This window comes from Salvelinus alpinus, chromosome 2 (genome assembly GCF_045679555.1).
Source record: "Salvelinus alpinus chromosome 2, SLU_Salpinus.1, whole genome shotgun sequence".
Lineage (NCBI taxonomy): Eukaryota > Metazoa > Chordata > Actinopteri > Salmoniformes > Salmonidae > Salvelinus > Salvelinus alpinus.
In genome coordinates, this window is record NC_092087.1 from 112,843,665 (window position 1) to 112,869,735 (window position 26,071).

The window sequence follows — 26,071 nt, forward strand, 5'->3', positions numbered from 1 at the left end:
CCTGTGCCCAAGAACACTGAGGTAACCTGCCTAAATGACTACCGACCCGTAGCACTCACGTCTGTAGCCATGAAGTGCTTTGAAAGGCTGGTAGTGGCTCACATCAACACCATTATCCCAGAAACCCTAGACCCACTCCAATTTGCATACTGCCCCAACAGATCCACAGATGATGCAGTCTCTATTGCACTCCACACTGCACTTTCCCACCTGGACAAAAGGAACACCCATGTGAGAATGCTATTCATCGACTACAGCTCAGCGTTCAACACCATAGTGCCCTCAAAGCTCATCACTAAGCTAAGGACCCTGGGACTAAACACTGAGCACGCCCCCATTCTCATCGAAGGGGTTGTAGCGGAGCAGGTTGAGAGCTTCAAGTTCCCTGGTATCCACATCCTTGGTGTCCACATTATTTGAAGCAACAGATGTGCTGGAATGTGAACAATATAGATGGAATGACAACAATATAGATGCTACTTTGAAAACACAAACTCTCACATCTTTCACAGCACAGAGCGAGGGAGTCCAGGGATGACTGGAGGAGCAATGGAGGAAGCATTGTGGGATTCTCTTGGCGTGAGTACAGTTGGTGAGACTGCATGGAGGATGTTGAAGAACAGTCACTTTAACTCTACCTACATGTACATATTACCTCAACTAACCGGTGCCCCCTCACATTGACTCTGTACAGTTGGTGAGACTGAGTGAACGATGGTGAAGAACAGTGGAGTGAAAAGGGCTAAAGTTGGTAATGAACAGCAGTTTAGGGTCGGAGTGGGAATCATCAGCAAGGATGTTTTTGTGGGTGACCTGTTAAATGGTCTCAAAGATGGTGAAGGATGAATTGGGTAAAGTGGAATCGGTTCAAGTGACCAGGAGCGGTATGATACTGATTGTGTGTCAACAGCGCAAAAGGAGAAAGCTTTGTGTGGTATAGGTTAACCTTTCTGGGATGCATGGAGGAATGGGCCAAAATACCAGCAACAGTGTGTGAAAACCTTGTGAAGACTTAGAGAAAACGTTTGACCTCTGTCATTGCCAACAAAGGGTATATAACAAAGTATTGAGATAAACTTTTGTTATTGACCAAATATTTATTTTCCACCCAAATTTGCAAATAAATTCATAAAAAATCCTACAATGTGATTTTCTGGATTTTTTTTCTCATTTTGTCTGTCATAGTTGAAGTGTACCTATGATGAAAATTACAAGCCTCTCTCATCTTTTTAAGTGGGAGAACTTGCTGACTAAATACTTTTTTGCTCCACTGTATGTGTATAAGAACAGAGCCAGTGCTTATGGAAGTTGATCCTTTCCGCGGACTGACACGGCTTCCGATATTTTGTATTAAAAGCCTTTATTGAATTCACAAGTTCTTGTAAGTGTTATATTTGTAAAACGATTTTCCACGACAGAACATACTGCTGTAAAGATATGCTATGCGTTTTGTAAGGATAGTGTAGCTAACATAACGTGTAACGTAACTTATTTGAAAAGTAATTACTTTATTGCATTGCTCAACATTTGTCAGAATTATTTAAAGCAGTTCATTTGTATTCGCTCTCTCGTTGGACTTCGGCTGCATATTTTCCCCCATTTTCTTCAAATCTGAAAATGTTGAAGCCACAACATTTCAGGTAAACGCACGTTGATTAAAACGAATGATAGACGGAAGGTCTTACTGTGGTTTGGTGAAGTGGTTCTCCCATCTTATGTAAAACCTGGGTAAGTAAGATATACAGAAGCCGCTGCAGTGTTACAATTGTAAAAAAGTTTGGACATGTGGCAAGAGTTTGTCGAAGGAATAAATGTGTCGTAGTCAGGTGAAGCATGTTGTAATTGTGATGGGAATCACGTTCCCGAGTTCCCAGAGTGCCCTGTACAGATGAAGGAGGTCGCAGTAGCTAGGATGATCAGGCCCATCCAGCAGGTGTCCTGTGTGGAGGCAGTGAAAATAGCTGAAGGAGTAGAGAGGAGAAGGTAGTTCATGTCCCACAGTCTGCAGTGAAGCCATGCAGAAGAAGGATCCCAACACACTAATAGTGAACAAGGTGGACTTTGTTGTGTTTATAGAGCAAGTGATAAATTGCATTAATAAATTATTAGTAACCTTCGTCCAAAACTAGCAGTTTCCGCATTAGCTTGGAGGAGTTTCTACAACAAAGTTGCGTTTGCATTGCCCTCACTACCGCAGTGATAAACTGCATTAATAATAAACTAATAAAACATCTAAGAAGCTAGACATCAGCGGCAAATAGATTTCTGGATCTCCAGGACTTCAGACGAAATGTTACAGGGAGTCCTGAATGAAGACGTTCCCCCCCTCCCAGGTTCCTGAACCTGTGTAGGGATCTGAATAGTACCATTTTTGTTTGAAATTCAGGGTAGTGGTAGAATTTGGTTCGTGTTTATTTTACGTAATTAGTATGATTTGTTAATCCCATTTTTTTTGGCGTTTTGGATATTTTTTACAACCCCGTACAGTAGGTGGCAGCAATACACCTGATGAGTGTAGTCTGACAATAAACCTCAGAGAAGAAGACATGGTAGGAACCAAAGTGTTGGTCAGTGTTTCCAGTTGACCCTAATTAGATGTTACATTACATGTTTTTTACTTCATGTAGCCGGCTAGCTAGCCAACATATTCATACTTCGTTTACTCCTCTCTGATAAAATACCGCTGCACAAACATGCTTATCTAGGCTTACACCAGCATTGGTAACAGGCAGTATTAGCTAGCTACGTTTGCTCGGACTCTTAATACATTTAGCAAGCTAGCTAGCCCGCTAACTAGCGATTAGCAGCTAAGATTATTTAAGCAACACCTTGCTAAGACAAGACAATCTTTCGCCTTCAAGGTAATGGCATGAAAAGAATTGCCAGAAAATTATTCAATGACTTATCAATAGCTGTAACAATTTGACCCCCACAGGAAATCTACACTGGCAGTTGTAGAAAGACCCATTTACTATATAACCATTGATTCTTGAAGAATATAACTTATAAATGCCTCAAATGTTTTAACCGTATTTCCCCTACCAGACACCAAAACATAAGCTCGTATAACGCTACTGTTTGTAAACAAATACTATATGGCTGAGGAGTAGGGTCGATCCAAGCGTTCTGACCTCACAATGACAGTAAAGCACCCAAGCTAACTGGCTAACGTTGGATAGCTTGCTAGACACAAATCAGAGAAAACCTCCCTCTTACCATTTTACTTGCCCGAGCAGAGCTGGTTAGGCTGTTTTCATGTTATCCAGAGCGTTGGTGACTAACTGTGCTGCTGGCAACAATTTAATGTGAGCTTTTTTGCAGATGTTTACTGACACCGGCCATATTCAACGGGTGTTGAGCGTTATTAAATTCATCAGTATTAGTAGAGAACGAGAGCGAATTTACGCACCTGAATTAACAAAGCACACGACCCCTTGGCTAAGAATGACATGAATAATCAAGTCAATAAACATTTGGGAGTTAGAATATAGTTACTATAATGGCAAGTTTGATGTATAAGTAGCCAATTAACGTTAGTTAGCTAGCTCACATACTGGTACATACTGCTGTAAAGATATGCTATGCGTTTTGTAAGGATAGTGTAGCTAACATAACGTGTAACGTAACTTATTTGAAAAGTCATTACTTTATTGCATTGCTCAACATTTGTCATAATTATTTAAAGCAGTTCATTTGTATCCGCTCTCTCGTTGGACTTCTGCTGCACATTTTCCCCCCATTTTCTTCAAATCTGAAAAGGTTGAAGCCACGCCCATTTCCTGAAGAATTGCATTGTGGGTCCTAAAGTTCTGCGTGTTTACATCATATTTTGGCGAATTTAGTACGACATCCGGGAACTTTTGGCATACTAACTACATCCATACTATGACCAATAAGCAGACTATATACTCTATTAACATCACAAATAGAATACTCATACTAACTACATCATACTATGACCAATAAGCAGACTATATACTCTATTAACATCACAAATAGAATACTCATACTAACTACATCATACTATGACCAATAAGCAGACTATATACTCTATTAACATCACAAATAGAATACTCATACTAACTACATCATACTATGACCAATAAGCAGACTATATACTCTATTAACATCACAAATAGAATACTCATACTAACTACATCATACTATGACCAATAAGCAGACTATATACTCTATTAACATCACAAATAGTGCAGTTAGTATGAGTATTCTAACACAGCTCAGGACTCTGGGTAGCCATTTTGTTTGTTTAAAAACTAAGTTGGACCTTTAAAAAAGCCACTCAACAATCAATCAACAAATCTGCAGTTCAACCAATAACAAAGCTGTCATTCCACCACTGTTTTGGTAATAAGATGATGGGGCTGGAGAAATGTAACAAGTCTCAAATTCATAGACAGACTTATGGATGCAAGGACTGACCATCCATGATATCAACATTATAGTTTTAACCATGTTGAGGCTATACAGTGTTGATTTACATTGTTTCTAAACATTGGAGTGAAAAAGCTTATTTGGGGTTCTGATGAGGCAAACAGTTGAACTAAGCTCATGAGGCATGTGTTATATTCTTCAAGAATCAATGGCTATAAATATATAATATATATATATATATAGATATAAATAATTTAAAGTCAAAATATGGATGTAGCAATTGCATACTTCCGCTTTAACACCAAGCACACCACACATCAGTTCAACTTCCAACCACAGAGTTTGTGCTTCTGTTAAGACAGTACTTACGTTCATCATCAGTCTCCTCTTCTTTCACTGAAACTTCGTCATCCTCTTTCACTCTGAACGCGTCTTCCTCTTCTTTCTCTGTAACGTCTTTCTCTTCTTCGTTCAAGGTAACAGCCTCACCCTCTACTTGTTTTTGTATTGTAACAGCCTCCTCTTCCTCCTCTTTCACGAGAGCTTCTTTCTCCATCCAGCAGACCTTCTCTTCTTCAGCAGGAACGAGGTTAAATTTGAGACTGGAGCTATGAGGCATGTACTGAAGTCGCTAAGCGGTATAATTCAAAGCAGTCTCACTTTATCAGCAGCACGTGATCAATGACGTCTGAAGAATCATTTCGTCGAACACCTGATTGGTTTGGTATTGGGCTCGTTCGACATTGCAGCCGACAGTGCAGGTGGCTGCTGACTGACTAATTTACAAATCACCTTGCATCATAAATAACTACTCATTATTATTTATAAATCAGTCAGCCAGTCACCGTTTACCCACAACGCAGCATGGATTTGATGCTCTCGAACACGGCCAGTGGTTTAATATATGACATAATGGTTACGCTGCTACGGCGTGTGACTTCATCTATAAAATGTGGCTGTTCTAAATTCTGTGTCGCTCAAAGCCTTGAGTAATGAACCTATTTTTTTTGACACAATTGGCTGGAAAGAGCCAATGCTTCAGGAAGCTTTGTTTCCCCATCACTACTTTTCAGCATGTTTTCTGTGAATTAGACTACGGGAATTTTGTAACTTTGTCTCCGGTAACGTTAGTTGGTCTCGCTGACCATAACCGTGCTAGTTGGCTACGCTGGTTAGGCTAATAGCTAGTTGGCTAAATAGCTAACGTTAGCTGGCTGGCTAAGATAACTGCATATAGCTAATGTTGGTTGGCTGGCTAAGATAACTGCATACAGCTAACGTTAGCTGGCTAAGATAACTGCATATAGCTAATGTTAGCTGGCTGGCTAAGATAACTGCATATAGCTAATGTTAGCTGCCTGGCTAAGATAACAGCATATAGCTAACGTTAGCTGCCTGGCTAAGATAACTGCATATAGCTAATGTTAGCTGGCTGGCTAAGATAACTGCATATAGCTAATGTTGGTTGGCTGGCTAAGATAACTGCATACAGCTAACGTTAGCTGGCTGGCTAAGATAACTGCATATAGCTAATGTTAGCTGGCTGGCTAAGATAACTGCATATAGCTAATGTTAGCTGGCTGGCTAAGATAACTGCATACAGCTAACGTTAGCTGGCTGGCTAAGATAACAGCATATAGCTAACGTTAGCTGGCTGGCTAAGAAAACTGCATATAGCTAATGTTAGCTGGATGGCTAAGATAACTGCATATAGCTAACGTTAGCTGGCTGGCTAAGATAACAACATATAGCTAATGTTAGCTGCCTGGATAAGATAACAGCATATAGCTAATGTTAGCTGGCTGGCTAAGATAACAGCATATAGCTAATGTTAGCTGGCTGGCTAAGATAACTGCATATAGCTAATGTTAGTTGGCTGGCTAAGATAACTGCATACAGCTAACGTTAGCTGGCTGGCTAAGATAACTGCATATAGCTAATGTTAGCTGGCTGGCTAAGATAACTGCATATAGCTAATGTTAGCTGGCTGGCTAAGATAACTATATATAGCTAATGTTACCTGGCTGGCTAAGATAACAGCATATAGCTAACGTTAGCTGGCTGGCTAAGATAACTGCATATAGCTAACGTTAGCTGGCTGGCTAAGATAACTGCATATAGCTAACATTCTTTGATATTTGGTTAGATGGTGTTATGTATTTCCAAAACGTTGGTTTACTTTAATTACTCAAGTCATGCGTGCAAACGATTGGTTTAATTTGAAGTTATACATTTGAAGTTATTTCTGTTGTAGTTTACATCACAGGGAATAGGCTGGTCCTCCATATTACATCACACCTGACTTCATCATTCTTCTGAATTCTGATAGGTTTCATGTATTTAATTTATTAACTCCAAAAATAGAACAGTGAGGTGTAACTTTGCAATGGGACTTAAAACATTTTTGGGGAAAAATATTTTATTTGATCTTTTATAAACTTTACCATAACTTAACCATTTTATTACCCTCCTTCACTCACTTTCAATTTTTAGATAATAAAGCATTTGACCTTTCCACTGCGTTAACAATGGAGGATTGGTTGATTTCCAGTTGAAGTATTTAAGATGATTGATGAGAAAAGTATCGTCCAACCATCCAGTAACTTGTTTCATGCTCATCAAAGGTGAGGGTGAATTTCAGATGTTCACTGCTTGTATTGATGAAAGAGTGGAATCGATGAAGTTCCTCTGCTGTCCCCTGGAATAGAATAGACTTTTACAGAGCCTGATGAGGTGCTAGAATGGATTGTTAGGGCTGACAATCACATTCTTCTCTAACAACCCCACATACAGATTGGCATAATTCAATGCTATTTTTTTTAAAACTACAATGACCATAATGACCTGAGTGCCTACTTGTCTTTGTCTTTGTTTCTTTTACACCTGCTACGAAAAAGAGACCGAAAAATGTGTAACAGTATAGCTTCCATCCCTCTACTCGCCCCTACCTGGGCTCGAACCAGGGACTCTGCACAGATCAACAACTGCCTCCCACGAAACATCGTTACCATCGCTATTAGTGCGCACCCCGCTAACTAGCTAGCCATTTCACATCGGTTACAAATGCACAATGGTCAATGCTATCTGGGATTCTTGGGACATCCCTACCCTGAACCCTAACCTTAACCCCTAACTTAACCATTTTAAATGCCAACTTCAATGGGCTAGGGACGTCCCAAGGATGTATCTCTACCTGAAAATACATGATCTAAGTGATTGATAGTTGGTATTCAGCAGTCATAAAGCCTTATTTACTTTAATGAACTACTAAAATAGTGATTTTGTCAGACAGCAGCTCGACACTTTATTGACGGACTGATCCATTCATCCTTCCATCCCTCCTCAGCCTTCCTCTCATCTGAAGACCCAGTGAGGGTGGAGCTCAGTCAGAGAGCTGTTGAGGGACTGGTTAGGAAGAACACTTCTACAGCCAGAGAGGTGAGAGGTCACACATGGTTTAGATGGTAAATATTTATGTCCCCTTAGTGGTTCATCACGTAAGCAAAAGGGAATATGTTCCATCATTTATGTTTATTTACATTAGTGCAAATTGTCCACTGAGTTTGGTGTAATTTCTCACCCCTTTTGGCTGTATGAAAGTTAATTTCCCCCAGGCACACACATTTGTTCTTTGATATTATGAAGGTAATTTGTGTAAAAATGTACTTTTCCCCACTCATTTACCCCATCTCTTTATATTTATATTCAGTGGCCTGACTGTGTCAAAGGCCCATCCTGTTAGATCTGAACCTAATGCAGCTTAGAGTGATCAGATGACAGAAGTCACATTTAGGTGCCAGGTGTAACTGAGGCTATAGATTCTCCATATCAATTACTTTGAGTGTTTTATATAATATGACTAAATGTGTTTCTGTGTTGCAGGGGCAGTCAAGAAATGGAACAGCAAGGCCACAGAACATGACATAAGCAGAGCTGTGGGAGACCACCTCAAGCCCCCGGTAGAGCCGGGGGTGGTGTTTACCACTCCACCAGCAGAGCTGTGGGAGACCACCTCAAGCCCCTGGTAGAGCCGGGGGTGGTGTTTACCACTCCACCAGCAGAGCTGTGGGAGACCACCTCAAGCCCCTGGTAGAGCCGGGGGTGGTGTTTACCACTCCACCAGCAGAGCTGTGGGAGACCACCTCAAGCCCCCGGTAGAGCCGGGGGTGGTGTTTACCACTCCACCAGCAGAGCTGTGGGAGACCACCTCAAGCCCCCGGTAGAGCCGGGGGTGGTGTTTACCACTCCACCAGGCTTGAAAAGTGGGATTGATATGTTTGATCCATTTGTTTGTTTCAGTAGTTGAATCATTTGATACTGTTTTTCATACTAAGATGGACCAAGAGTCTGTTGATTGGTCAGTCATTGGGTTAATTTGTTTTGCAATGTTTTCAAATCAAATCAAGCTTTATTTATACAGCACATGTCAGACATGGATGCAACACAATGGTTTCACAGGAAAAAACTATGAAAATTAAACAGAAAAAATTAAACAGATATATTTAGTACATGTAACAGTATAACTTTAGTCCGTCCCCCCGACCCGGGCGCGAACTAGGGACCCTCTGCACACATCAACAACAGTTACCCATGAAGCATCGTTACCCATCGCTCCACAAAAGCTGCGGCCCTTGCAGAGCAAGGGGAACCACTACTTCAAGGTCTCAAAGCGAGTGACGTCACCAATTGAAACGCTATTAGCGCGCACCACCGCTAACTAGCTAGCCATTTCACATCGGTTACACAACAAACATAAGAGGATAAAAAAACAGAAGAAAAACAACTGAAAGACTAATGAGCAAGAAAGAAAGGAAATGCCATTGATTAAAATATTAACAATATGATGCTATATCCAACCCAACCCAAAATATAAGCTTGTTTTTTTAGAACTAACAGAGTCACTGACAACAACTAAACAGGAGGGGCTCTGAAAGACACTATGGGGGTGTCCACTAGAAGTTGACTAGTAACAACAACTGGGACCTAAAAGACACCCACCATGACCCACTAAATCTGCCCAAGAAGAGGCAAACAAAAGAAAAACCCACAACTAACTTAAAGACAGGAAACAAACCAAAAAGGTGGAGCAACTACAGGTGTTGACTCTCCACATCTATCAAGACAACTGGAGCACTGGGCCAGACACTCTTAAATAGAACCTGGACCAGCTCAGGTGAAACACCTTCCCACTAACGAGATGGACAAGCCAGCACAGGTGTAACACATACTGACTAACGAGGTGACACCAATATGTGCACCCAAGACACATTTCAGTTGAATGCATTCAGTTGTACAATCAATCAAATGTATTTATGAAGCCCTTCTTACATCAGCTGATGTCACAGAGGACTGTACAGAAACCCAGCCTAAAACCCCAAACAGCAAGCAATGCAGGTGTAGAAGCACGGTGACTAGGAAAAACTCCCTGGAAAGACAAGAACCTGGGAAGAAACCTAGAGAGGAATCGGGCTCTGAGGGGTGGCCAGTCCTCTTCCGGCTGTGCCGGGTGGATATTATAACAGAACATGGCAGAGATGTTCAAATGTTCATAGATGACCAGCAGGGTCAAATATTAATAATCACAGTGGTTGTCGAGGGTGTAACAGGTCAGCACCTCAGGAGTAAATGTCAGTTAGCTTTTCATAGCCAATCAATCAGAGTATCTCTACAACTTCCATTTCACATAATCATCTACAATGCTTCACCTTCTACAATATAAACATGGTGTCTACTGGCTGTAAACAATTAAAAACCTGTATTTCTGAATAATAATATACAATCGTGTAATTAAAAGAATTATGTTTTTAATGCTTTTTCTTTCCATAGAATCCTAAAACTCACTAGCTTCTAGAACTCTCGTCTTCATAAAACTCACTAGCTTCTAGAACTCTCGTCTCCCTAAAACTCACTAGCTTCTAGAACTCTCGTCCCCTTGGAACGAGCCCAAACAAAACTCAAATCAAATAGTATTAGTCACATGCGCCGGATACAACACTGGAACTCTTACTTACGAGCCCCTAACAGTGCAGTTTCAAAAAAATACAGAAAAGAATAAGAGATAAAACTAATCTCCAACACGGGAAAAACGTGTCAAAATAAATTGTGATCATGGTAACTCACTGGCTAAATGCAAAACACAAATCTATTTGACTGCCCACCCTTGAGATAATCAGCAACCAAGTTGTCCTTAACACGGACATGTCTGATTTCAAGAGGAAACTCCTGCGATATCCGTAGTAACTTTCCACCTCACTGCGGAGCTTCTCTCTCTTTTCAGGGTTCACTAGATAGGCATGTTGTTGGATATAAAAGCAGGGTAACAATGTCAATATAATTGTACCCAAAAATGTCAAGTTGGTTGCATGAATAACTATGATTACTAAATGTTACATAATATGAAATATCAAAACCAAATGTTCACCCCTTTGTTATTAGTATTGGCAATAATTAACTTAATGGTGAGGCATGGAATAATAAAACATGTATATTTTGTCAGGCTGAATGTTTGAATATATGAGGTGATTTGAGTCATGCTTCTTCAGTAGTGGACTAAAGACAATTAGCACTTGAATGTTGTCAAGAAATACTGGAGTGATGTGAGATTGTTAATAAAATTGATTATAGACTAATTTATATTATTATTATTACATTTTTTTTCATTGAAAAAACGACCTGAAAAGACATATTTTCAACTTTCACTTTCAACTACAACCGAACATATATTCAACGTCTTTTGAATGACATTTTGCTAAATGGGAATAGTGCAATATCAAAACACAGTTTTAATGTGTCCAAATCAATAACCAATATGCAGAAACAGTTTGGGATATATTGAAAACCTAAACATTTTGGAGTGTTTCATTGTGATTCCAGTGGGTCACCAACGTGGTAAACAGCTAGCTACATTGTGATTCCAATGGGTCACCAACGTGGTAAACAGCTAGCTACATTGTGATTCCAGTGGGTCACCAACGTGGTAAACAGCTAGCTACATTGTGATTCCAGTGGGTCACCAACGTGGTAAACAGCTAGCTACATTGTGATTCCAGTGGGTCACCAACGTGGTAAACAGCTAGCTACATTGTGATTCCAGTGGGTCACCAACGTGGTAAACAGCTAGCTACATTGTGATTCCAGTGGGTCACCAACGTGGTAAACAGCTAGCTACATTGTGATTCCAGTGGGTCACCAACGTGGTAAACAGCTAGCTGCATTGTGATTCCAGTGGGTCACCAACGTGATAAACAGCTAGCTATATTGTGATTCCAGTGGGTCACCAACGTGGTAAACAGCTAGCTACATTGTGATTCCAGTGGGTCACCAACGTGGTAAACAGCTAGCTACATTGTGATTCCAGTGGGTCACCAACGTGGTAAACAGCTAGCTACATTGTGATTCCAGTGGGTCACCAACGTGGTAAACAGCTAGCTACATTGTGATTCCAGTGGGTCACCAACGTGGTAAACAGCTAGCTACATTGTGATTCCAGTGGGTCACCAACGTGGTAAACAGCTAGCTACATTGTGATTCCAGTGGGTCACCAACATGGTAAACAGCTAGCTACATTGTGATTCCAGTGGGTCACCAACGTGGTAAACAGCTAGCTACATTGTGATTCCAGTGGGTCACCAACGTGGTAAACAGCTAGCTACATTGTGATTCCAGTGGGTCACCAACGTGGTAAACAGCTAGCTACATTGTGATTCCAGTGGGTCACCAACGTGGTAAACAGCTAGCTACATTGTGATTCCAGTGGGTCACCAACGTGGTAAACAGCTAGCTACATTGTGATTCCAGTGGGTCACCAACGTGGTAAACAGCTAGCTACATTGTGATTCCAGTGGGTCACCAACATGGTAAACAGCTAGCTACATTGTGATTCCAGTGGGTCACCAACATGGTAAACAGCTAGCTACATTGTGATTCCAGTGAGTCACCAACGTGGTAAACAGCTAGCTACATTGTGATTCCAGTGGGTCACCAACGTGGTAAGTGTAACACAATTCTTTTTTGTTAGTCACTTTTTGTTAAATCACATAAATAGTAACTCTTTCAATACAGAGCCTGGATTTTTTCCCTGAGGGTAAAATCAATTGAACAGGGGGCAAACATTTAGGGTTCTACATTGACATTCATTAAAATACTCCTACTACAATGTTAAAATAATCTACATTGTGACATTATTTAATTATTTAATTGATATCATGAAAAAACTCCTTCATGTATTTTCTGATGTTTGATCAGAGATCTTTTACCAGAGTATCTCTTCCCACATTGACCACAGCTATAAGATTTCTCTCCTGTGTGTGTTCTCTGGTGTAATGTCAGAGAGCCAGATGTAGTAAAACTCTTCCCACATTGACCACAGCTAAAAGGTTTCTCTCCTGTGTGTGTTCTCTGGTGCACTGTCAGATCACTAGATTGACAAAAACTCTTCCCACATTGATCACAGCTATAAGGTTTCTCTCCTGTGTGTGTTCTCTGGTGTACTGTCAGATCACTAGATTGACAAAAACTCTTCTCACATTGATCACAGCTATACGGTTTCTCTCCTGTGTGTCTTCTCTGGTGTAATGTCAGATGGCCAGATTGACCAAAACTCTTCCCACATTGACCACAGCTATATGGTTTCTCTCCTGTGTGTGTTCTCTGGTGTAAAGTCAGAGAGCCAGATCTAGTAAAACTCTTCCCACATTGATCACAGCTATATGGTTTCTCTCCTGTGTGTGTTCTCTGGTGTGCAGTCAGCTGGCTAGATTTACAAAAACTCTTACCACATTGATCACAGCTATAAGGTTTCTCTCCTGTGTGTGTTCTCTGGTGCACTGTCAGATCACTAGATTGACAAAAACTCTTCCCACATTGATCACAGCTATAAGGTTTCTCTCCTGTGTGTCTTCTCTGGTGTAAAGTCAGATTGCCGAATGTAGTAAAACTCTTCCCACATTGACCACAGCTATAAGATTTCTCTCCTGTGTGTGTTCTCTGGTGTAATGTCAGAGAGCCAGATGTAGTAAAACTCTTCCCACATTGACCACAGCTATAAGGTTTCTCTCCTGTGTGTGTTCTCTGGTGTAAAGCCAGAGCGCCAGATGTAGTAAAACTCTTCCCACATTGACCACAGCTATAAGGTTTCTCTCCTGTGTGTGTTCTCTGGTGTAAAGTCAGAGAGCCAGATGTAGTAAAACTCTTCCCACATTGACCACAGCTATAAGATTTCTCTCCTGTGTGTGTTCTCTGGTGTGCAGTCAGCTGGCTAGATTGAACAAAACTCTTCCCACATTGATCACAGCTATAAGATTTCTCTCCTGTGTGTGTTCTCTGGTGCACTGTCAGAGAGCTAGATGCACCAAAACTCTTCCCACACTGACCACAGCTATAAGGTTTCTCTCCTGTGTGTGTTCTCTGGTGTAATGTCAGATGGCCAGATCTAGTAAAACTCTTCCCACATTGATCACAGCTATACGGTTTCTCTCCTGTGTGTGTTCTCTGGTGTAAAGTCAGAGAGCCGAATGTAGTAAAACTCTTCCCACATTGACCACAGCTATAAGGTTTCTCTCCTGTGTGTGTTCTCTGGTGTACAGTCAGAGAGACAGATGTAGTAAAACTCTTCCCACATTGATCACAGCTATAAGGTTTCTCTCCTGTGTGTGTTCTCTGGTGTAATGTCAGATGGCCAGCTCTAGTAAAACTCTTCCCACATTGATCACAGCTATACGGTTTCTCTCCTGTGTGTGTTCTCTGGTGCACTGTCAGAGAGCTAGATTGACTAAAACTCTTCCCACATTGATCACAGCTATAAGGTTTCTCTCCTGTGTGTATTCTCTGGTGTAAAGTCAGAGAGCCAGATGCAGTAAAACTCTTCCCACATTGATCACAGCTATAAGGTTTCTCTCCTGTGTGGATTCTCTGATGAATTTTAATGTCTGATGAGGTGAACCTCTTCCCACAGTCAGAGCAGCAGTGAGTTCTCTTCCCTGTGGATCTCTGCAGGTGTTTATTGAGGTGTTCTGATCTGGAGAGACTCTTCTCTGCCTCGTCAGCATCATGAGGTTGTTGAGGCTCCCCAGAGGATCCACGATAGTCCCGTATCTCTCCTGTGCGAACAACAAAGTCAGATGATTAAAGGCCCACAACAGCGGTAATCCACTGTAAAAGCTGATGCCAACAGAATAGCCATGATGTTGTACAACAATTGATGTCTGTAATGAATGTTAAAATTATTTGACATTTGTCTTAAAATGAGCAACAAGTCATATTTTGTCTTGTTTTCACATTAGTAGTAGCATCTAAGATTGTAGGCTAGAAATAAGTTATTCATGTTGTTGAACCTCTAAGCAGTGTGCCAGACGACCTTTGACCTCCAATACAGGCCCCTTTCTGTGTTGCTAAAATTGCGGAACGAGGGCAATTTGATTGCAGAAACTCCTCCATGCTAATGAGGAAACCGCTAGTTATGGATGTAGTGTATCTGGTAATGAGGAAACCACTAGTTATGGATGTAGTGTATCTGGTAATGAGGAAACCACTAGTTATGGATGTAGTGTATCTGGTAATGAGGAAACCACTAGTTATGGATGTAGTATATCTGGTAATGAGGAAACCACTAGTTATGGACGTAGTATATCTGCCAGGAGCAAAAATGGCGAGCAAAGATTTTAGTTTTTCACAATGTATTCTGAATGTGAAAGGGGGAAAACTCAGGGGAGTAACCTCCATTTCCAGGTTGCTTATGAGTACATTTCACACTACTTTGGATTATAATTGTAAGGCTCGTTTGAATGTCCTGCTTAATATAATGTTTGTGTCATCATCGCAAATCAACCGCTTTCTATTTAAAAAACACTTCAACCAGTAAAATGCTCTTTGTCTTTTCCATCAACCTGACAATGAGGGTTTGTACACGGTTTGCCAAATTGGCCCATAACTTCACCTAACAACAAATATACCTGTAATGAACGAAGAAGTAGACCTACTGTAGGACCCATAACTTCACCTAACAACATAGACCTACTGTAGGACCCATAACTTCACCAAACAACAAATAAAGGAAAATAGCTCTGTGTGTTGTACAATAGCCTATCCATCAAGGAACAGTTCTCTACACATTACGAGCTAAGTATCTCTGTGTGCAAACAGACTAACGAGACTCTACAGTAAATCAAGCAAACAATAACATTATAAACAATTTGTTAGGGATGTTGGATCCAACGTGGAGCACGGCATAACTGTCTTTACCAGAGTAATGAATGAAGAAGCACTTTGGTTGTTGTTGCATGTCATGATGTTTGTCATTTGACTGTCATTCAGAAAATGATTTCCTGGATCAGCTGATGATAGTTGAACATGTGACTGTAACTAAACAGCTACAGTATTAAGATTTATGTGTAATTATTGAAGAACCACATTAATGACAGTATCCATTTAGGTGTTGTCAATAAGATTAAGATTATTTAATTTTTTTATTTCTTATTTCACCTTTATTTAATCAGGTAGGCCAGTTGAGAACAAGTTCTCATTTACAACTGCGGCTTGGCCAAGATAAAGCAAAGCAGTGCGACAAAAACAACACAGATTTACACGTGGGATAAACAAACGTACAGTCAATAACACAATAGAAAAATCTATATACAGTGGTGTGCAAATGGAGTAAGGAGGTAAGGCAATAAATAGGCCATATTAGCAAAGTAACTACAATTTAGCAAATTAACACTGGAGTGATAGATGTGCAGATGATGTGCAAGTAGAAATACTGGTGTGCAAAAGAGCAAAAAAAGTAAATAAAAACATGGGGATGAGGTAGGCAATTGGATGGGCTATTTACAGATGGGCTGTGTACAGCTGCAGCGATCGGTAAGCTGCTCAGATAGCTGATGCTTAAAGTTAGTGAGGGAGATATAAGTCTCCAACTTAAGCGATTTTTGCAATTCGTTCCAGTCATTGGCAGCAGAGAACTGGAAGCAAAGGTGGCCAAAGGAGGTGTTGCTATGCTGATCAGCGAGCTGAGATAAGGGGGGACTTTACCTAGCAAAGACTTATAGATGACCTGGAGCCAGTGGGTTTGGCAATGAATATGTAGCGAGGGATAGCTGACAAGAGCATACAGTTCACAGTGGTGGGTGGTATATGGGGCATTGGTGACAAAACAGATGGCACTGTGAAGGACTACATCCAGTTTGCTGAGTAGAGTGTTATAGGCTATTTTGTAAATGACATCGCCGAAGTCAAGGATCGGTAGGATAGTCCGTTTTACGAGGGTATGTTTGGCAGCGTGAGTGAAGGAGGCTTTGTTTGCGAAATAGGAAGCCGGTTCTAGATTTAATTTTGGATTGGAGAAGCTAAATATTAGTCTGGAAGGAGAGATTATAGTTGTCCACATATTCTAAGTCAGAACCGTCCAGAGTAGTGATGCTAGTCGGGCTGGTGTGGGCAGCGATCGGTTGTTGATTGATCGGTTGTTCTTACCGGCTGTTGAGTCGAACGCCTTGGCCAGGTCGATGAAGACGGCTGCACAGTACTGTCTTTTATCGATGGTGGTTATGATATCGTTTAGTACCTTGAGCGTGGCTGATGTGACCAGCTCGGAAACCGGGATAGTCAGAACATCAACAGGTGAGCGCCTGGGGACACACAGGGCCTGGGGTAACCTCTACATCACCCGAGGAACAGAGGAGTAGGATGAGGGTACGGCTAAAGGCTATCAGAACTGGTCGTCTAGTGCGTTGTGAACAGAGAATAAAAGGAGCAGATTTCTGGGTGTGGTAGGATAGATTCAAGGCATAATGTACAGACAGGGGTATGGTAGGGTGCGGGTACAGTGGAGGTAAACCTAGGCATTGAGTGACAATAAGAGAGGTTGCATCTCTGGAGGCACTATTTATGCTAGATGAGGTCACCACATGTGTGGGATTTGGGACAAAAGAGTTCTCTGAGGCATGTTGAGTGGGACTAGGGGCTCCGCAGTAAAATAAAACAATGATAACTACCCTAATACAACAGTATTCAAGGCATATTTACATTAGAGAGAGACATAAAGCAATCACAGGTGTTGATTGTGAGAGCTAGCTAAGACAACAACGGGTAAGACAACAGTTAATCAGCTAAGACAACAACAGGTAAAATGGCAATGAATGGGCAGAGAGGGTCAGTTAACTACACACAGGGCCTGAGTTCGAGGTTGGGGCCGACAGAAACAAAATAAACAAAATGGAGACCCGTGATTAATGAACAGTCCAGCAGGCATCAGCTATGTAGCCAAGTGATTATAGGTTCCAGTGAACAGCAATATATGAACCAGGGAAGCCGTTAGGTAGTCATTACTACGCTAGCCGGGAGATGCGCCTGGCTCGAGGCTAACTGGTGCTAGCTTCGGGACAAGGGTGTCACCGACGTCTGGCAAAGGCCGGTTGAGGGCACATCGGACGGAATTGCGTCGGTAGACCAGTCGTGATGGATCGGCGGTGCTCCGTGTCGACAAAGGGTCCAGGCCAATTGGAAAAAGAGGTATTATAGCTGGAGTAATTTTGTTTGCTAGCCGGGAGATGCACCTGGCTCGAGGCTAACTGGTGCTAGCTTCGGGACAAGGGTGTTAGCCACTGTAGCCAATCCGGTGCAAAGGTCCAGAACTTACGGCAGGAATCCGGTGATGTAGTGGCTTCTAGTCGTCTTAGTGAAGAGTCTGGGAGGCATCAGCTGTGTAGCCGAGTGATCATAGGGTCCACTGAGCAGGCCGGGAGATGGGCCTGGCTCAAGGCTAGCTTCGGGTCTGGGCCACTCGTTGGCAGCTAGCTAGCTGCGATTATCCGGTGTAATGGTCCAGAGCATACGGCAGGAATACGGTGATGTAGTGGAGAAAAACAGTCCGATATGCTCAGGGTTGATATCGCGCTGTGCAGACTGGCAGGTATTATCCAGGCTAAAACCCTCCAGGCTAAAAGCGGCTGGTGTCTGAGTTAAAAAGGTAAAGGCTGCTAGCAGTGGCTAACAATGACTAAATAACTAGTAGCTAATTAGCTGGTTAGCTTCTGATGGCTAGCTGCTGATGGAGGTTCTAGCTATAAGGTTTGAAAAAAAATAGCAGATTCGTATCATAATGGGTGAGGCGTGTTGCCGGAAGGTATATTTAATTTAAAAATGGAAAAAGATTTAAATATATTGCAATATATACAAAAAAAAGCGAGAAAAAAAACAAACCATTTACAACAAACACGTCTTAATGCTACGCCATCTTGGATTACAAGATGACTCTGTTAAAAACCATTGGATTTAGCAAACTCTGAAATTATTTAGTATTTCTGTGCCCATGAAAACTGTTTTCCCAGCGTAACACAAGGAGCCACTAAATTATATATCGTTCGAGTGCATTTCAGAATACAAAAAAACTGTCCGACAGCAAGATCCCTTATTTAAGTTGAAGTTCATCATATGACAAGGGTAACGCTATGACTATAACTACTGTTCCCTGAAGGAGGGGAACTAGGTACAACATACTATTAAATCCACATGTTATGACTATAACTACTGTTCCCTGAAGGAGGGAAACTAGGTACAACATACTATTAAATCCACATGTTATGACTATAACTACTGTTCCCTGAAGGAGGGAAACTAGGTACAACATACTATTAAATTCACATGTTATGACTATAACTACTGTTCCCTGAAGGAGGGAAACTAGGTACAACATACTATTAAATCCACATGTTATGACTATAACTACTGTTCCCTGAAGGAGGGAAACTAGGTACAACATACTATTAAATCCACATGTTATGACTATAACGACTGTTCCCTAAAGGAGGGAAACTAGGTACAACATACTATTAAATCCACGCCTCGCTGGAAGCACCACCGTCCACAGGTGATGAGAGTGAGGCTTGGATTTATTCCTTAAAATGTAATGCCGCTCTTCACCAACCCAGGAAAGGGCAGGGCCAAACAGGTGTTGAACCTCGATTCCCTCCTTAAGGGAAGAGTAATTATAATCAAAGTTACACTCCCTTTCAGTCGGTCAACTTCCGTACAACATACAATGGGGAAATGAAATCATTCCCCAGCCGACTCAAACGGATACTAAATGAAACGTCCCCTGGCAGACCACCCAGACCTGACCCTACAAGATGTGTCAGTTTTGTCAATTTATTCATTGTCTTTTGTTTGAAACACTCCTGTCAATGTTGAGTAAGGACGCACACCTGATTACACATATAGTAGTAGGACTAGTCTACCTGGCCTGCACACAAATGTAGGCCTATAAATGTGCCCATTTGGGGATGTCTGATAGTATTTCTCATTGTCTTAACTTCTAGTTGCATATTTTGAAAGTCTGATAGTTTAACCAGGTGACCATGATGTCATAATGATAGTTTAACCAGGTGACCATGATGTCATAATGGTAGTTTAACCAGGTGACCATGATGTCATAATGATAGTTTTACCAGGTGGCCATGATGTCATAATGATAGTTTAACCAGGTGACCATGATGTCATAATGATAGTTTTACCAGGTGGCCATGATGTCATAATGATAGTTTAACCAGGTGACCATGATGTCATAATGATAGTTTAACCAGGTAGGCCAGTTGAGAACAAGTTCACATTTACAACTGCGACCTGGCCGTGATAAAGCAAAGCAGTGTGACACAGACAACAACACAGAGTTACACATGGAATAACATACAATAAACAAGCCAATAACACAATAAGCAAGTCAATGACAGTAGAAAAAAGAAAGTCTATATATAGTGTGTGCAAAAGGCATGAGGAGGTAGGTGTAACAGTATAACTTTAGACCGTCCCCTCGCCCCGACACGGGCGCGAACCAGGGATCCTCTGCACACATCAACAACGGTCGCCCACGAAGCATCGTTACCCATCGCTCCACAAAGGCCGCGGACCTTGCAGAGCAAGGGGCAACACTACTTCTAGGTTTCAGAGCAAGTGACGTAACTGATTGAAACGCTAGTAGCGCGTACCCGCTAACTAGCTAGCCATTTCACATCCGTTACACTCACCCCCCTTTCAACCTCCTCCTTTTCCGCAGCAACCAGTGATCCGGGTCAACAGCATCAATGTAACAGTATAACTTTACGGCCGTCCCCTCGCCCCGACACGGGCGCGAACCAGGGACCCTCTGCACACATCAACAACGGTCGCCCACGAAGCATCGTTACCCATCGCTCCACAAAGGCCGCGGACCTTGCAGAGCAAGGGGCAACACTACTTCTAGGTTTCAGAGCAAGTGACGTAACTGATTGAAACGCTAGTAGCGCATACCCGCTAACTAGCTAGCCATTTCACATCCGTTACACTGGCAATAAATAGGCCATAGTAGCGAAGAATTACAATTTAGCAGATTAACACTGGAGGGATAAATGAGCAGATGATGATGTGCAAGTAGAGATACTGGTGTGCAAAAGAGCAGAAAAGTAAATAAAAACAGTTTGGGGACGAGGTAGGTAGATTGGGTGGACTATTTACAGATGGACTATGTACAGCTGCAGCGATCGGTTAGCTGCTCAGATAGCTGATTTTTAAAGTTGGTGAGGGAAATATAAGTCTCCAGCTTCAGCGATTTTTGAAATTCGCTCCAGTCACTGGAAGGATGTGTGGTGTTAAAGGGGAAATCTGCAATTGCTACATCCATATTTTGATTTTTACATTATTTATTTATAGCCATTGATTCTTGAAGAATATAACACATGCCTCATGAGCTTAGTTCAACTGTTGTACCCCATCAGAACCCCAAATAAGCTTTTTTTACTCCAATGTTTAGAAACAATGTAAATCAACACTTTATAGCATCAAGATGGTTACCACTATAATGTTGATATCATGGATGGTCAGTCCTTGCATCCATAGGCCTGTCTATGAATTTGAAAGTAGTTACATTTCTCCACCCGCATCCATCATCTTATTAGCAAAACAGTGGTGGAATTACAGCTTTGTTATTGGTTGATTGATTCTTGTGTGGCTTTTTAAAGGGACAACCTAGCATTTAAACAGCAACAAAATGGCTGCCCAGAGACTTGGTTTGGTAAACAGCTGAGGGATGGGGGCTGGGATGGGGTCTGGAGAAATGTAACCACTCTCAAATTCATAGAGAAAGCTGTTGTATCAACCGTAATCCAACACCTAGCGACCTCGTCAAGAAGTTCAGACATCTTGGCATAACAGTTATAAGGTGTTGGCTTGACAGTCGCTGGACCCAGGTTTGAGTTCAGCTCAGGGCAACCCCCTGAATTCACTACACTATGAATACAAGGACTTGCCATCCATGATGTCATAATGATAGTTTAACTTCTAGTTGCACACCATCCCGGATCCGGGAGCACCCCCATCAGTAAAAAAGCTGACTAGCATAGCCTAGCATTGCGTCACAAGTAAATACTAGCATCTAAATATCATTAAATCACAAGTCCAAGACACCAGATGAAAGATACACATCTTGTGAATCCAGCCATCATTTCTGATTTTTAAAATGTTTTACAGGGAAGACACAATATGTAAATCTATTAGCTATCCACGATAGCAAAAGACACAACTTTTTTTCCCCACCATTTTTTTCCTGCATAGGTAGCTATCACAATTTCGACCAAATAAAGATATAAATAGCCACTAACCAAGAAACAAATTCATCAGATGACAGTCTGATAACATATTTATTGTATAGCATATGTTTTGTTAGAAAAATGTGCATATTTCAGGTATAAATCACAGTTCTACATTGCAGCTGCAATCTGAAATAGCGCCGAAGCAGCCAGAATAATTACAGAGACCAACTGGGAGACTGGTATTCTGACCTGGGCTGGAGCACACTGTGCTGGAGCAGACTGGGAGGCTGGTATTCTGACCTGTTTTGAGTACTTTTGAGTTGAGTACGAGGCAGTTTAACCTGTTATGGCTGCAAGGGGCAGTATTGAGTAGCCTGATAATATGTGTCCATTTCAAACGGCCTCGTACTCAATTCTTGCTCGTACAATATGCATATTATTATTACTATTGGATAGAAAACACTCTCTAGTTTCTAAAACCGTTTGAATTATTTCTCTGAGTGAAACAGAACTCATTCTGCAGCACTTTTCCTGAGACGGAAGTTCAAAGTCTGAAATCGATGCTCTCTTCCTCCTCCTGCCTATACATGGGCATGACATGTAAGAGTCTACATACACTTCATACACCTTCCTCTGGGTGTCAAGAAGGCTGTGAGAGAGAAATGAGGTGATTATCTCGATCTGGGATGGAATAAATCCTCTTGGAATGACGTGTACCCCATTTCCGGTACTCTGAATTGCGCCATTTGGACAGTGGGATTGCCTTTTGTTTTGCTGACGTTATAGGCGACTATTATTTCCGGCTTTGATTTTATTTGATACATGTCACCATATCATCGTAAAGTATGTTTTTTCAATATAGTTTCATCAGATGATGTAAAAAGAATTCGGGAGTTTTGCCGTGTTCCGTTCTTTTCCGTTTATTTACATGGAGAGATCCGTGCAACCCGGCTAGCGCGCTTGCTAAATGGAGAGAGAAAGTTGCCATTCTGAATCCAAACAACGACTATTCTGGACAAAGGACACCTTGTTCAACATTCTGATGGAAGATCACCAAAAGTAAGAAACATTTTATGATGCTATTTCTAATATCTGTCGTGCATGTGAACTGGTCGTCGGCGCCCAAGTGTTTCTGGCTATTGTGGCTACGCTAATATAGCGCTACATTTTGTTTTCGCTGTAAAACATTTAATAAATCGGAAATATTGTCTGGAATCACAAGATGCCTGTCTTTCAATTGCTGTACACTATGTATTTTTCAGAAATGTTTTATGATGAGTAATTAGGTATTTGACGTTGGTGTCTGTAAATATTATGGCTGCTTTCGGTGCAATTTCTGATTGTAGCTGAAATGTAAACTATGATTTATACCTGAAATATGCACATTTTTCGAACAAAACATATGCTATACAATAAATATGTTATCAGACTGTCATCTGATGAAGTTGTTTCTTGGTTAGTGGCTATTTATATCTTTATTTGGTCGAATTTGTGATAGCTACTGATGGAGTAAGAATAGTGGTGTCTTTTGCTAACGTGGTTAGCTAATAGATTTACATATTGTGTCTTCCCTGTAAAACATTTTAAAAATCGGACATGTTGGCTTGATTCACAAGATGTGTACCTTTCATATGCTGCATTGGACTTGTTAATGTGTGAAAGTTAAATATTTAAAAAAATATATATTTTGAATTTCGCGCCCTGCACTTGAGCTGGATGTTGTCATAAGTGTACCGGTGTCGGGCTGCAGCCCAAACAGGTTAATTTGGGAACGAATTTTTTACAAAGTGCAAATAGCACCCCCTATTGAGAAAAGGTTAACGCTGCACCACTAATGAGTTGTGGAGCTTCTCAAAGTAACTTTTTCTTCACCTACAAACAGCAAGTAACCAAAGTCTAATCAAAATCAATTGTAAATGACAATAGTTCCTCAAAGTATTTTCGTAAAATTTATCCAGGTCTCACCCTTTCGATAACCAATCAGCAGAAAAGGGAAAAATGTAATGCTCTGATCCAGTGGAAATGTCATAAAATAACTGATTACTGTCCAGAACTCACTGGAGCAGGAAACTGAGGGCCTAGAATATTTTATACAATGTTGCAAGCTTGCTATCCGAGTTTCCTGACCCAGTTGATAGTTGATACAATGTTTCAAGTTTGTTGTAGACAGGCCATGTGCAGCCAATGTGATTTCTAGGATATTTATTTTTATCAGGATATTTTCTACCTGCAGAATGCCATGTTTTCATTTGTTGGCTTTATGTAGGCTATTTTTTTTACATAGTTGGCAATGGCAATAAAAGTTACTTTTAGATTTGTATAATTTTCATTTAGATTTAGATAGAATGTAGATTCATCACAGACAATAATTTTGAGATACTATTATAATTTAAATGAAACTGTTCCACGAAAATGTGCATATGAAAATCATAACTAGCACACAGATTCGCAGAAATGGTCAGATAAATTGGCACTCCAACTGGAAAAGGTTGCAGACTGATGGTGTAGTCTATTACTAGTCTATTAGTCGATCTATCTGTAGACTATTAGTCTATTACTGAAAACTTCAGGAGCAGAACGGCAGAATTTACGAAGTCCAGCAGCGGAGGGGGGCTCCCTCTGGTCGGGTTGTGTTGACGACCGGCTCCCTCTGGTCAGGTTATGTTGACGAGCGGCTCCCTATGGTCAGGTTATGTTGACGACCGGCTCCCTCTGGTCGGGTTGTGTTGACGACCGGCTCCCTCTGGTCGGGTTATAGTGACGACCGGCTCCCTCTGGTCGGGTTATGTTGACGACCGGCTCCCTCTGGTCGGGTTATGTTGACGACCGGCTCCCTCTGGTCAGGTTATGTTGACGACCGGCTCCCTCTGGTCAGGTTATGTTGACGACCGGCTCCCTCTGGTCAGGTTGTGTTGACGAGCGGCTCCCTCTGGTCGGGTTATGTTGACGAGCGGCTCCCTCTGGTCGGGTTATGTTGACGAGCGGCTCCCTCTGGTCGGGTTATGGTGACGACCGGCTCCCTCTGGTCGGGTTATGTTGACGAGCGGCTCCCTCTGGTCGGGTTATGTTGACGAGCGGCTCCCTCTGGTCGGGTTATGTTGACGACCGGCTCCCTCTGGTCAGGTTGTGTTGACGAGCGGCTCCCTCTGGTCAGGTTGTGTTGACGAGCGGCTCCCTCTGGTCAGGTTGTGTTGACGACCGGCTCCCTCTGGTCAGGTTGTGTTGACGACCGGCTCCCTCTGGTCAGGTTGTGTTGACGACCGGCTCCCTCTGGTCAGGTTATGTTGACGACCGGCCCCCGTCTTGTCAGGTTATGTTGACGACCGGCCCCCTCTGGTCAGGTTATGTTGACGACCGGCTCCCTCTGGTCAGGTTATGTTGACGACCGGCTCCCTCTGGTCGGGTTGTGTTGACGACCGGCTCCCTCTGGTCGGGTTGTGTTGACGACCGGCTCCCTCTGGTCGGGTTGTGTTGACGACCGGCTCCCTCTGGTCAGGTTATGTTGACGAGCGGCTCCCTCTGGTTATGACTTCGCGTCATTTGTGTGTCTTAATTATTTGATCCAACAGAATGCTTAAAGCATCAGACAAGTTCAGTACGTATATTTGATTTTATAAAAACACATGGGGCGATTGGTAGAAAGAACAGATGACTCTTGGTTGACCAAGATGTATTTTAGTTGGGGACAGCACTAGAACATGATTTTGGGGCTCCCGAGTGGCGCAGCGGACACTGCATCTCAGTGCTTGAGGCTCCACTACAGACACCCTGGATCAAATCCACACTGTATCACAACCGGCCGTGATTGGGAGTCCCATAGGGCGGCGCACAATTGGCCCAGCATCGTCCGGTGTAGGCAGTCATTGTAAATAAGAATTTGTTCTTAACTGACTTAACTGAAATAAGGGTTACATTTAAATAAATTTAAAAAACAGTGTTTCATGATAAACCATTTTTTACAAATCCATCAAGGCACCAACTTTGAGAAGGGTTTAAAACAAAGGTTTCAAACCAATTCATGAATGTAATTGCTTCTAGGTATGTCTTGCCTTTAATGTAAAGGCATGACAAAAAATTGGCTGAATATTATACAATGACTTATCAACAGCTCTAATAATTTGCCTTCA

At 41.8% G+C, this 26,071-nt stretch overlaps 3 protein-coding genes across 4 annotated transcripts in view; 1 reads left to right on the plus strand and 2 right to left on the minus strand.

Moving 5' to 3' along the window:
* Positions 1-26,071, plus strand: part of LOC139549612 (zinc finger protein 664-like) — a 438,201-nt gene that overhangs the window by 68,367 nt on the left and 343,763 nt on the right. The gene's annotated exons all lie outside the window — the stretch shown is intronic.
* The window catches only part of LOC139549671 (uncharacterized), a 520,909-nt gene that overhangs the window by 45,083 nt on the left and 449,755 nt on the right, over positions 1-26,071 (minus strand). The window lies entirely within an intron of this gene.
* LOC139552353 (zinc finger protein 271-like) lies at positions 11,474-18,081 on the minus strand. The gene is made up of 3 exons (XM_071364005.1): positions 18,023-18,081; positions 16,858-17,012; positions 11,474-14,489 (listed from the first exon to the last, which is right to left on the minus strand). Exons 1-3 carry the CDS (start codon positions 18,079-18,081, stop codon positions 12,595-12,597), a joined length of 2,109 nt encoding a protein of 702 aa, XP_071220106.1. The 3' UTR covers positions 11,474-12,594.